The 14,477-nt window shown below is 40.1% G+C and overlaps 1 protein-coding gene across 9 annotated transcripts in view; it reads right to left on the reverse strand.

The window, feature by feature from the left end:
• CSMD1 (CUB and Sushi multiple domains 1) overlaps positions 1-14,477 on the reverse strand; it is a 1,678,033-nt gene that overhangs the window by 98,224 nt on the left and 1,565,332 nt on the right. For all 9 annotated transcript variants that reach the window (XM_053286225.1, XM_053286224.1, XM_053286226.1 and 6 more), the window contains 2 exons: positions 7,196-7,381; positions 780-974 (listed from right to left, as the gene is read on the reverse strand). In XM_053286225.1, the coding sequence (XP_053142200.1) occupies positions 780-974; positions 7,196-7,381 (381 nt within the window). The remainder of the gene's footprint in view (positions 1-779; positions 975-7,195; positions 7,382-14,477) is intronic.

Genomic DNA, 14,477 nt, shown 5'->3' on the forward strand with positions numbered 1-14,477 from the left:
ATAAAATAGACTGCTAAACTTATTTGTGGGGTTCCCAATCAAAAGCCATTGATTGTGGCTTGGGATGAGAGGAATTGTAGTCCAACAGCCTTTAGAGAACCAGGACTGGGAACCTGATCTAGATTATTATATTCAGCTGATATGTGATTAATTAGTGTATTTGTTCAATTACACTTGAATGGGATTGAGGAATACAAATTCCCAAGGTGCCCAGACAAATCATCTGTTTAATGAAACATATGCATACCATCACATATATTAAGACAATCCCTATGATCCAGAGTTATCTTCTGTTACAATGTGCACATAAAACCTTTTCACACACCTTCAAAAGTCTTCTCACTCATTCCAATTAAGGGAACAGCTACATACTCCTTTGTGTGTCTGATATTGGCCCCTCTCCTGAATTGAATACGGAGGTCTATGCACACAGGAGCTCTGCACATGTAATGGTGCATATATAGGGCTTTTGATATGATCTAATAAGTAATCTAATTAGTACAAAATGAAGTAGACTGTCATAGATATGTCTTCAAACACACTAGAAATTATTGAACTGTGAACTCTTTTACATATAATACATTTAAATTAATTTACCATGCAGTTGCACAGACCCCATTCATTTGCAGGAGGCTTGCAGATTCCCTGACGGATTGTGCTTTAATATTTTAGGAAAGCTATTATTAAAAATGAGTGTCCCCTACTTACCTTGTATTGCAACTACACAGAAGTTATATTTTTAGACAGAACTGAACACTGTGTAAATAAAAGTTCCTTACCCTGACACATTGGTCTCTCATCAGCATCACCCCATGTTCCATTAGGTTTACACAGCATGAGTCTCTGACCCTCTAAATAATAGCCAGGGCTACAGCTCAGCATGACTTGTGCGCCAAACTCATTCACCGACCCAAAAATCAGTCTCCAGACAACGTGTTCTGAGAGCAGAGTTTCAATGCTGGGGCAAGTCACAGCTGTGAAACAAGGACACTTCACCATTAGCACTTCCCTTCCAACATTACTTCACAGAAGATGAATCATCATCTTATTGACAATAGACTTTTCCTTGTGAAATTGAGCATGCTATAAACATCTCTCAAATACAAGTCTCAGTGCAGAGTATCTGTTATTGGTTTCAATGCCAGTGCTTCAGTTTAGACATTGGGGAGAAGAGGAAATGGTACATCGACATACAGTTTCAAATTTCTAATATGGATTATTTCTTTAAAGTCTAATTAAGAGACAAATCAAAATCACACTTTTAGCCATTGTAAAAATAAGATATTAATAATAGGGTATAGTAAGTAAGTAAGTAAGTAAATTTATTACGGTCCTTAGAGCAGCTTTAATATAATACAATAATAGGGTATAAGATCTAAGGCATCTTGGCACCTCTAGCTTTGTATTGTTTTGCTGGCATGGAGTGTGCTCAGGATCACAGACAGCCAAATCTGTTTCATACTCAATGGGGACTGCATAACAAATGGCAATTTGTTTCCTAATGGGAAACAGAGATGCCACTCTAAACATTTTATTCATCTAATGAAGCCTTATTCTGGATGACATGTCCTTAAAACAGGCCTAAAGCAATCTATTTAGATGCTTATTACACATGTTACTATAAGACAGAAATGGCCTCAAAATATTTAGAAGCAGATCATCTGTAAACATCTACCATATTAGTTTGTATTTCTAGTCCACCCTATCCCATGGGCACAATGGGCAAGGAACACCATCCTTTGCTAGGGTAGAGGGAAAAGTTGGTCTATGATAAGAGACTATTTGTCAGACTATATGAGAACTTAAACATATTATAGTATCTTCTATGCATTTTCCAATCAGGATTGGGCCTGTGTGTGGGTGGAAGGGATATTCTTTTCCTGATTCAATTTCCTGCTAAAATATTCCCCAGAGATGCTATCTGGAGCAATAATATCTGCTTCAGAGGGATTTTTGGAGAGGAAAATTATGCAGATGGAATGTGTAAGGCATCCCTCCACCCATGCCACAGGTCCAATCCTGATTAGGTCACACTACTGTTATATTAAATGGGAAAACACTGATGCAAAAAGAAATGATGTCTTAAATGGCACATCATGTTCCACTCAATGGGATCCCCAGAGAGTAAAGAAGGAATAAAAAGAACAATGATGGAGCTAATAGATGACAGAGTAGCACCTCATCTTTTATTTCTTCTCAGTTTGCTGGATAAACTCCTGCCTGGATGAAAAATGGAAAAGTTCTTATTAGGTAACTATGGGTCCAATCCCTTGGTCTCTCACTCTCTCACTCATTCACCAAAAGAATGTGTGAGAAGCTAGAGGCTTTTGCTTGAACTGAGAAGATAGGGTTGTTTTTTATGAACCACCCAGATCCCCTGAACATCTCACAGTGCTGGGACCATTGCCTTTATATAACCCATAGAAACTAAAAACAACAACAACAACACCAAAACCGTTTAGCACTCCAGAGGCATAGCAAGGTTGGAATGGGCTCTGGGACAAAAAGCAAAGATGGGCCCCTGCCCTCCTACCTTCTTGGGAGAGGCAGGAGGGGGAGAGTGAAGAGCAAGCTGTTGCCCAGCTGGTGGGCCCCCTCCATGAGTGGTCCAGAGATTCTCTCTGCATTTAATTGTAACTCTGGTCCTGCAATACTCCAAGGTGGAATACCCACTTCCCTTGATGGAGATACTGAAGTGGGAGTGAGCAGTTCTTCTTGGAAGTATGTTACTGTGGTAATGTGAGATATGTGTCTCTTTGCATGATGCAACAATATAATAGACTGAGAAGAAAATAGTGGCTATGGGATGGGAAAGGAAGTGGCAAACCTGTCCATAAATAAATAGATAAGTGACACTCAAAAGCTGTTTGTGCCATGATGCCTTTTAATTTTTCAGCCAATTCTTATGATTTATCAGGACTGCTGTGTTCCAGAGTTAAGACACAGCAAGCTCAACAGTGGCTGTATTTAGAACAAGCTATTCAGGCACCCATCAATCTCCCTCTTATACATCAGAGACACAGTGACACTTGCTATTTATACACACAGCATGTGAATCAGATATGATGCCAGATTTATCTCGAAGTAATAATAAAAATTCTTTCTATGCTGATTTGTTTCTGTTGATATATGTATTAACTGCTGCCTGCTTCTAAGTATAGTTCAGCAAATGCAATTACTTCCCTCAAGTATGATTATATGTTATTTCACTAGAATGAGATATGTACACACCACCAAAGCAGAAGATTAACCCTGACTTAAAAAGTACTTCCAAGTATGCATGCATTCCATACCACAATCACTAGGAAGATGACCATGACAAGTTTGGTCTCATCATAGCTGGTGCCAGAGATACATCACTGTGCCTTCATTACACTGATGAAGACAATTCTTTTTGTCTGATTGTTTGTAGACAGACTCCAACATGCTTATACTCAATGATTTAAATAGGATTTAAATGAATCTAATGTTGTACTGCACTGCAGCCGTTATCTTTGTGGAATAAAACAGTACCATATTTTATTTAAATAAATAAACAAACAAATAAATGAATACACGAATAAATAAATAAACAAACCATATAATTCAATAAAAAGGGGGGCTAAATGGATTGTAGAACTAAATTTATCATTCTTCCAAACAGTTAATGTTGATTGTCAACAACCTATCGGTTTAGCAGCACACTGGGGCCACTAAAAATAAGGTAGTAGTTTCATTGTACTTGGAGATCACTGTTAAGTATGCAAAAGTACATATCATGTATGAAATAAACATAAAAAACCCCTTCCTGAAACAGTTTTGTAAGCATCTAGAACATTTGGGCTTCCTCTACGGACTACAGAACGTTGAGGGCATAGAATAAGAAAATACTAGAATGACTTATCCTATTGTCTGGGATGGGAGAATTTCTGAGAGAGAATTTCTGGATTCACACACACTGAACGCCAAATGCAGGAACTCCTGTTTCTGTTGCTTTCTTTTGCTTGGGCAATGGGGAGATGTACACACAACTGCTCAGTCATCCCTATGCTAAAATTCTGGGTTTCTCTATTGTTTCTATGGGTAGCCTAAGAGCACCAGTAAAGAAAAACCACAAAGCCCACAGCTCCATGACTGTTCAAGCCTGACTACCAGCAAGGGAAATTCACCTGCTCTCTTCCTAGCTTGAAGAAAGGGCAGAAAAAAATTTATCTACTGGTGCCCAGGCACAGGAAAAATCGGCAGGTTTCTTTTCATCCCAATTATCCCTTCACCAAGGTAGCAATGATTTCAGATCTTTAGGATTACAAGAAGGGCAGAGGCCATACCTACTAACATCCTGTCGTCCACTCTACTCCAAATTAAAACTATTCAGGTAAATATGCATCCATGAGTAAAGGTAAAAGTACACTCACAGCATGACATAGTGGGGGCGGACTGCTATTGTCTACAGAATTTGGTATAGAGATGCTAAGAAATTTCAATAGTCTTATAGCAATTCTTTTTTTCTTTTTTCTTTTACCTCACAAAATGTATTAAGGGCAAATTTCAAGGTTTCTGCTTGGCAAAAACTGCTAACAGATTTGGATAGAAATTCTTTTGTCTTCCATCTCAATCTGACAGCAGTTTTGGCCAAGCAGAAACCATAAAACTTGCCTTGAATATTGCTTTGGGATAAATTCTGTGACAATTTAATTGCCCGCAATCCTGCTTTCCTCCTGCACTTTCTTAAAATAAAATAAAATAAAATAAAATCCACTAAACTTGAAACCTGCAAGTAGGCTTTGATACTCTTAATATAGTTCATAATATAAAACTTGATTGCTACAGAGTGAGAGAAAGCTGATCCCAAGGTACAAGAAGACATTTTGATATGCAGAAAGGTGGCATCAGATGATAAACAGAATTATGAGCTGAAAGAAGTCTCATATAGCCATCTCCCAAATGATAATGGCATGTCAGAAAGTTCATGTTTATCAACTATAAAAAGGAAAATGTCATGAGACAGTCATGAAAAGAGCTTAGAAATTAAAGAAAAATATTTTCTTTAAAAATGGAAAAATATCCATTAAAATGCACTAAGGAAACACAACTATTTTAAGCCAGAGAAAAGTCACTTACACTCTACAAATAATGATGTTTTCAAGTATGGAGGACAGAATGGGGAAATAAGCAAATGTATATATTTTCTGATATTCCTCCCCCCCCCGTCTCCATCTCAGTTGAATTCATCTGGACTTTATTATTTGTTTATTTTTTAATTTAATTATATTTATATTCCGCCTGACTCCCAAGGCTCTAGATGTTTGTTTTATACTAGCTGGCCCAGACGCAGAGCATCTACACCTTTAGTTTTCCCCCTACCTCCCCCATACCTCTTGCCTCTCCCCCCATTCTCAGCCCCCCCAGCCACCACCACCACTTTCTCTCCCATTGCTGCCATTTTCTCCCCATTGCTGTTTTCTCCCCTGCCACTGTCATTTTCTCCCCCACAGCCACCGTTTTATCCCCCCACTGCTACCATTTTCTCCCCGCCCTGGCCACCATTTTCTTTTCCCTCTGGCCACTGCCGTTTTCTTTCCCCCCTCTGCCCACATACCTGTCCACCTCTGCTTTCCTCTGCCCCTCCCGGCTGCTGGCTTGTAAACTCTCGTGAGAGCTGCCACGCATGAGATTAGCGATGGGTACATCTTAGAGAATTATATATATAGATTCTGCCATAAACAAATATGTGAAAGGAGGGTACCTAAAGTCTTCTTGATAGCCTTATATTGAAAGCCTTTTTCAGTGGTGGTGGTGGTTGCTTCTTTGTGTTGTACAGGCCATATGAATGCAGTAAGCTGCATCATTCTAGAGACAGTATTTGTAATTTAGAAAGCTCAAATCTATCACTTTTCAGACTCTGTTTACAAGACTGAGAGTCCCTACAACAATCCCTTTGCCATTCACTTTTGGCAATAAGGGCATGATTAAGCACCACTACTATGATTTCTAATCTAAAATAAACTACTCACCCAAAATCATCACCAATATGTCTCCTTGTGTGTGTCATTTCATCATTCACTACATTAGTCATACTCATATCATCTGCATATAAAAGAAGCCAGCCACAAGGCTGGGAGTCCTGGTTCCACTGAATTATGATGGCCAATTTCAACAAAGTATGATTGGTGACAGCCAATTTTCAATTCTCATTTTAGAAAGGAAGAAAGGGGGCTAAGGAGTAACTGAAATCAATGTGAGTTTTGTTACTGAATTAGTTGAAATGAAGTCTACATTAGGATACATTGCAGACCAAGCAACATTCCTGAGTTAATGTTTCTTCTTAATAGTGTTTCCTGTAATTGACTGAAATCTTCCAGACTGGGATACAGCCTAATCTTGCAGTAACATTTTAAAAATACATGATATATATAATATTTATAATTTTTGAGGAGGAGGAGGAGAGGGAGGAAGAAGAAGGAGGAAGAGGGAGGAGGAGGACGAGAAAGAGAAGGAGAAGAAGAAACAAGCAACAAATCCTCAGGGTGGCAGAAGTTTCTTCAATTCTGCCTCAAACTAGCTGATATAATTGAGGCTAAGAGGCTGAAGGACAGCAGGAAAGGAAGTTAGCAAAGGTATGGATACTGAAACACAGATTTTTGAATTTAAAGTATATTATCATCCGAAGAATAGCATGGTACAAACTGATCAGAGTCCAAGATGTCCTCATGGACATGTTCTTGTAATGTTCATAATTATTCAGGCCTATAGGTACAACCATAGTCTTGTGACTTATAGGCAGTGCAACTTTCAGCTCTCAAAAAAAGGTGATCGTTTTTTGGAGAAACACACACACACACACACACACACACACACACACACACGATTCAGTTCCCTTGTTTTAGGACTACCACTACCATTTGCCACTGGTTAAGTTAGCAGTGTGAAGGGAGAACTTCATATTATAGGAAACAGATTATACAGTGGAAACCCAGACTGACTAGGCATACTTCATTCACACATGTGTGCATTAGAGAAGTGAGCAGAGTTGATTAATAGTGTGAAACAGAAAGGAGTCAGAACAAGAGAGCTAAGCTACAGTTAAAATCTAGCATTTATGAAGAGTGGGAATGGCAGGGCAGGCCAAATAGAGTATTGAAATGTCACCACAAAGGAGGAAGAAATAAACCATATTCTGTTCACATGTACATATTTTTTTAAACAGCACACTTACGTTTACAGACAGGTGGCCTTCCTTTATTGCTCCATAATCCATCTTCCTGACACACTGCTGTAGCTTGTTGACTAGATTCTAGCTTGAAGCCTTCATTACATTCATATATCACTCTGCTGCCCAAAATAAACTCATTACCCCAGACTGAACCATTTCCGGGAGATTCTGGAATACCACAGGATACAGCTGAAAAGAGGGCAGAAAGCTGAAAAGCTGTTTGCCTCGGGTATTAATCATTAATGTTCTCATATGTGCATCTTTATATATTCATGTTTTATAGCTGCTTCCCTCATACACACAAAGGAATGTTATGCATATATAACCAATGGCTTATTCAGAAATAACTCCATTTTCTCCTTCTTTCCCTCCCTTTTTCTTTTTCACTCCACCCACCCCACCCCACCATTCTACAGGATCCCCACAGGAACAAAACTCTCAACCACTTCTTTCTACAGGTTTCCCATTGGGACAACCTTCTCAACAACAACTCCTCAAAAACAAAACATAAAAGATTAGTAGATAGAATACAACACATCCCTCCCCTTTATAACAACCAGAATCAAATTAATTTAAAATTAAGTAAACATTTTGAAGTCTTTTAGATGTTCTCCTGTCACGCAACGCTTCCCCTAAGTCATGGGTTCTTGAGCACAGGAGCTGATGGTGGTGGTTGATTTTTAATCGGGTACCGAGGATTGTCCACCACTTTCATTAGCCTACTGGAGGCAAGATCAGATTTCTCTCCTCAGATTCCCTTCCCTTCCCTCTTGTCTCTCTTGCAAAAACTGCAGCCATGAACTGGATCACCTTGTTTGTAGTAATATTGTCAGCAAATGAAACTTCTGGCCACTTAGAATAGTAATCCACCATCACTAAAACAAATCTTTTCTTTTCAGATTGGTTATCAAAAGGCTCCATTATACCCTGAGCATGTTTTCCCCAGGGACTTTTTGGATACTCTGCTGGAGTCAAGGAGGTGATAAAAGTCTTCTGCAATTTGTCAGATACAGCACACGATTTGTCAGATACAGCACAAGCCATACAGTGCCAGATTACATTTTCAATGTGTTTGTCCACACGTGGCCGCCAAAGTCTTTCTCTGATTCACCTTTTAGCCAAGCTTATGAACATGTGACCTTCGTGGGCAATTTTGATCACTCTTGCTTGTAAGGAGGTTGGCAGCAGCAAACAATCAATCCTCAATACCAGCTCATTGAGAAGGGACAGCTCACTTGCTACGTGCATCTTGGTTCAACATCTTCAACATCTTGGTTGAAGATGTTCGGGTATCTTGTTTTTTGCATGGCCAGCCATTAGTTGTGTAAGGTTAAAGTTCATTAAGCTCTGGATCAGCATTGAGGGCCACTTTCCTTTCAGAAGGTGTGTTCACTCCATGAATCGATGACGCTATTTCTGCAATCATTCCTCATGCATCCTTGTCTTCTGGGATCTCCTCTTGGCCTGGAAGTGGAAGTTGAGATAAACAATCTTCCAGCTGTATGTACAGCTGGAAGATATTCTACCTCAAAATCAAAGTCCATAAATCTGTTGATCCATTTGGCTATTAGGGTTGCTTGACTTGATCCCTGAGCAGTAAATAAAGCAGATAGGGCTTTATGGTCTGAATATAAAGTTCATTTTCTGCCCCACAAGCAGGGGCATAACTATGATAGGGCAAGGGGAGACAGTTGTCTGGGGGCCCACTGCCTTGAGGGGCCCCCCAGAGGCAAGCCAAATGACTGACTCCCCCAGCCACGCACCCACCCGAGTTTCCCTCAGTTGTATTCATCCTCAGAAATTGATGTGAATGTTAAGACCTGGAGCTACCAGAACAGCATGTCTTTCTCTAGTACCATTAAATGACTTGCATCGTCCACAATTTACAAAACCTTTAAAAAAATAATTTAGGATGATGTTCTATTGTGGCACATAGGAGATATATATATAAATTCTACTCTGCTTTTGGTTACCACTATTCAGCCTCATTTACGATTTCTTTACTTCATGAGCTGAGCTTCAGTGACAGGGGGACCATTTTAAAATCTTGTCTCTGGGCCCACTCCAACCTTGCTACGCCCCTGCCCACAAGTAAGTCCTGAAGTGCCTCACCACCCAGAAACATGCTAGAGATTCTTTTTCAGTGGCAGGACACATCTCCTCTGAAGCAGTAAGCACCCTGGATGCAACAGCAACTGTCTCCTTGGATGCAACAGCAACTGTCCTGGATGCAACAGCAACTCTCCTGGATGCAACAGCAATTGTCTCCCTGTCTCCTTTTTGCTGGGTCAAGACAGTGTCTAAACCATATTCAGAAGTGTCAATGGTTACAATAGGTGCCAAAAGAAGTGAGAGCAGGGCTTTTAGCAATGGCCGACTTGATAATTTGAAAACTAGCTTTGTAGGATGCATCCCAGTTAAATACTACATTCTTTCATTCTTTTAAAAAAGAAGATGCAATGGTGCAACTTTTGAGGCAAATTTAGAGTAATACTCACAGAGTCCTAAAAATGAGTGAAGGGCATCCTTGTTGTGTTGCTCTGGTGCTTCCTGAATAGCTTTCAGAAAGTCTGTTTTGGGATGTATGGCACTCTGAGATATTGTGTGTTGCAAGTACGTCACTGAGTGTGTATAAAACTGACATTTCTCTGCAGAGATAGTAAGTCCATGTTGTCAGAATTTTTTAAAGACTTCGGTCAGTTTAGTATCATGCTTCTCAATGGTTTTGGCATACGCTAAAATGTCATCCTGAAAGTAAGTGATGTCATCCGTAGTCCCCAAAATTGCATGCATCATTTGTTGAAATACCAAAGTTCCAGTGGCTAATCCAAAGGGCAGTCTTTTGTATTGAAAAAGGCCCTCTGGGGTAATAAAGGCTGTGTATTTGTGAGAACATTTGAGCAGAGGAATTTGATGATAAGCTGAGGACATGTCCAAAGTTGTGAATACTGAGGCCTCTTTCAGAAAAAGAAGCATTTCATTGATGACAATCCAATACCATGTTGGAGTTCACATCTCTTAAATCTATGAACATTTGGTGTGTACCATTTGATTTCTGCACAAGAACAATGGGAGAGACCCATTTGGATGAATCAACAGGCTCTATGACGTCAACATACGGAGGAGGAGCTGTAGTCTTAGCTCCTCTCTAAGTGGTTGGCACAATGCTATGGGTACATTCCTCATTTGCCTTCATCTGAACTTTCCATTTGAAATGTATGTCCGTGCCAGGAATGTCAGCAAAAATATCCGAGAAATCATATAGATATGCTCATTATCTGTAATACAGATTCTGTGCTATTTGGTCTAACACTATCTGTGGATTTTTCTGATGTTTCCAGCCCAGTACTAAGACTCCTTTTTGTGACACATACATCTTCCCTTCTGCAGTACATTATTTGTATTCCAGAGCAGTAGTCAAGTATCCATTTATGGCAACAGAATATCACCTTCAGACATCTACTCTATATCACCATGGATGGACATCTGAAGGCTGCATGGGCAGATCTGATGTAGTAAGAAGTTTCTTGTAAAGCAGATGGGAAATGATAGTGTACATCCAGAATCAGAAATGATAGCCAGAATCTGGCAGCATCCACACTTCATACTGACCATATACCTGCTCTGGAAATGAACCTCTCAGGCTTCGAGGCTGAAGAACAGGGACAATTTGAGGTGATGAGAAAGGATTTTCTAAAGTGTATTGAAAAACAAATATTTAAATTGCTATGGCAAGATGGCATCCACCCAAAAGTTCTGAAGGAACTCAAACATGAAATTGCTGATTTCCTAGCAAAAAAACCATAACTTATCTCTACAATCAGACTCTGTATCAGGGGACTGGAAAGTAGCTAATGTAACTCCAATTTTCAAAAAAGGATCCAAGGGGCATCTGGGAAACTCCAGGCACAGAAAGTCTTGCTTGCCAACCTTTTGGAGTTCTTTGAGAGTGTCATGTGGATACAGGTGATCTGGTTGACATTGTATACTTGGACTTCCAAAAAGCTTTTAACAAAGTTCTCCATCAAAGGCTCTTGAGTAAACTTAGCAGTCATGGGATAAAGGAACAGGTTCATGTGTGGATTGGTAACAGGTTGAATGACTGGAAACAGAGGGTAGGAATAAATAGATAGTTTTCACAATGGAGGGAAGCAACGGGTGGGGTTCCCCAGGGATCTGTACTGGGAACAGAGCTCTTTAACTTGTTCATAAATGATCAAGAAGTTGGGGTAACCAGCAGAATGGCCAAATTTGCAGATGACACTATTTAGGGTAGTGAAATCCAAAACACACTGTGAGGAGCTCCAAAGGATCTCACCAAACTGGGTGAGTGGGCAACACAATGGCAAATGAGGTTCAATCTAAGCACGTGTTAAGTTATGCATATTGGGGCAAACACACACACACACACACACCCCGCAAACTTCACATATACACTGATGGATTCTGAGCTGTCAATGACTGACCAGATCTTGGGGTCATGGTGGAAAGCACACTGAAAGTGTTGATTCAGTGCACAGCAGCTGAAGAAGAAGAAGAAGAAGAAGAAGAAGAAGAAGAAGAAGAAGAAGAAGAAGAAGAAGGCAGCAAATTCTATGCTAGGAATCATTAGAAAGAGGATTGAAAATGCTGATATTATAATGCCCTTATACAAATCTATGTTGCAGCCACATTTGGAGTACTATGTATAGTTCTGGTCACAGTATCTTAAGAAGGACATTGTAGAACTGGAAAAGGTGAAGAAGAAGGCAACCAAAATGATCAAGGGCCTGGAGCAACTTCCTCCTGAGGTAAAGCTCCAGAATCTGGGGCTTTTTAGTTTGGAAATGAAGCTACTATGGGCAGACATTATAGAGATGTATAAAATTATGCATGGAGTAGAGTGCACAAAAATAAACACACACACACACACACACACACACACACACACACACACCCTCTATACTAGTACCAGGGATTAATCATCCCATGAAACTGAAGGCCCAGAAATTTAAGACCAACAAAAGCAAGTACTTTTTCACACAGCACAAAATTAATCTATGGAATACTCTCCCACGGGATGGCCACTAGCTTGGATGGCTTTCAAAGGGGCTTAGACAAATTAATGGAGGACAGGTCTATTAATGGCTCCTAGTCTGGTACTAGTCCATAGGCCACCTCCAGCCTCAGAGGTAATATGCCTCTAAATGCAGGGGAGTAACAGCAAGAGAAAGGGCATGCCCTCACCTCTTGCCTGTAGGATTTTTAGGGGCATCTGGTGGCCACTGTGTGAAACAGGGTGGTGGACAAGATAGGCCATGGGCCTGAATGAGCAGGGCTGTTCTTATGTTCATGGCCATTAAATTTAAAGGGACAATGTAGAGAAGCAGGCTCTCTTCCTTTCACACTTAAAACATTGTCAGGAAGTGGTTCATCTGCCTTATTCTCATCATAAGGTAGTAATGGAGTAGACAGCATACTTGCAAACTTTAGCAAAGTGTCCCCCTTTCTTGCACCTGTTGCAAGTGACCTTCTGTGCAGGGACAGTGAGCTTTGTGAGTCTCCACATCGGTAGCAGTGGTAGCTCCTCCTTTCTTGTGCTTCCACTTTCTGGGGCAGTACCATATGAGAAGATTTGGTTTGGAAGGATTTAGAGTGAACAGCCATGGATTTCAGGAAGTTGGTTTCGGGGTATCAAAGAGAGCGATTTGGCACAGTGAAGAGCATTTTCCACCCTCCTAGCCATCTCTTTAACTTTATCCAAGGCAAGTTTCTGTTCCAATAGCAGTTTTTCATGTAGTTGGGAACAGTTTGTTTTCATAACAATCTGATCCCCAATGTCAGCAGTAAAGTTGGCCAACTCACAGGTTACACTTAAGGCATGGGATGCTGTGATATACTGATCAATAGATTCACCAGGCAGTTGGGATCTACAGTATAACTTGTAATGTTCAGTAATCACATTCAAAGTAGGTTTGAAGTAAGGCTTGAAAAGCAACTTCATACGAATTGGCATTCCCTTCCAAGAGAGCAGGAAAGGGCAAATAATTATATATTCTTTGGCGTCCAGTCAGTGAAGCAATATAGCCTTCTGCTTTGCAGAGTAAATCAGGGGACTGTATGATGAAGAAGTAATTGCACAAATAGGACTTCCATTGTTCCCTCGTTTCTCCTGGGGTGGACAAGAAAAAAGGCGGTGGAGGAATCTGAGCCATGTTGCAGTGGGCATCCAGTGAAAAACAGAGTACAGGATTGAGAAGGAAAAAGTACCTTCAGGGGTTGTGAAGGCTGGAAGCTGGAGAAACAATCAGCAGCAGTGATAGTCGAAAGCAGTTCAGGAATGCAGGCCCAGTGATGCTATGAAATGAGGTGGCAGGAACATTCACAAGCTTTGCAGGCTCACATGCTTAGCTGGTAAAAAATCTCATCACCAGATGTTTTACAGCTCCTTCTCTCATAGACACAATAAATTATGTAGATTTAACTAAAGATTTATTCAGAGAAAACTCAATTTTCTCCTCCTTTATTTTCTGACTCCAGTACCCACACTCTCTACCGGATCCCCCCTGGGACAACCTTCTCAACAACAAAACATAAAAAGATTAGTAGATAGAATAAAACAACACATTACCTTACATTAATCTTATTGTTGCTGATAAGTGGCTCACTTTACAATAGTTGTGCAGCAATGTTACAAGAACAATTATATACAAGATTTCTCAAAAGCGACAACATTTCAACCAAAAGAACGTGAGTAGATATAAAGCACAGGTTCTGTTTTTGCATTTGAATCATCTCTCTTAAAATAGATCCTCCACCTTTAGATGCTTATCAGGGCTGCTTGGAGGACAAGCAGTTGTGTGAGCGAACTCTCCCGCAGGAAAAATGCACCAATTCAATTTTTATACATGGCAGCTTGGGGCAGAAAGCATTTTACATTGCTTCGGTACATTTTCAATTTCTGAAATAATATAACAAATACAGTCCTGGTGCAAACTCAAGGTGTCAATTTACTTGCATTTTTCAACATTTGCATATCATATGCAAATTTGAAGATAAATTAAGGGGCCCCATATTTGCATCCTGATGGGGGGAAATGTACTGGGATACCTATGAGTAGGTTTGTGCATTTATTTATCAGTTTCTGTATGCATGTCTGGATGCTCCTGTCAACTTGAATACAATACTTTGCTGCATATATAACAGGAAATAATCTTTTCTAGTATGCTTTTCACACTTTCTGATTCTGCATTTGAATTGGGGCTGAATTTGTGCAAATCCACAAGTTGAGTAGTTGTAAGATGTG

This window comes from Hemicordylus capensis, chromosome 1 (assembly GCF_027244095.1).
Source record: "Hemicordylus capensis ecotype Gifberg chromosome 1, rHemCap1.1.pri, whole genome shotgun sequence".
Lineage (NCBI taxonomy): Eukaryota > Metazoa > Chordata > Lepidosauria > Squamata > Cordylidae > Hemicordylus > Hemicordylus capensis.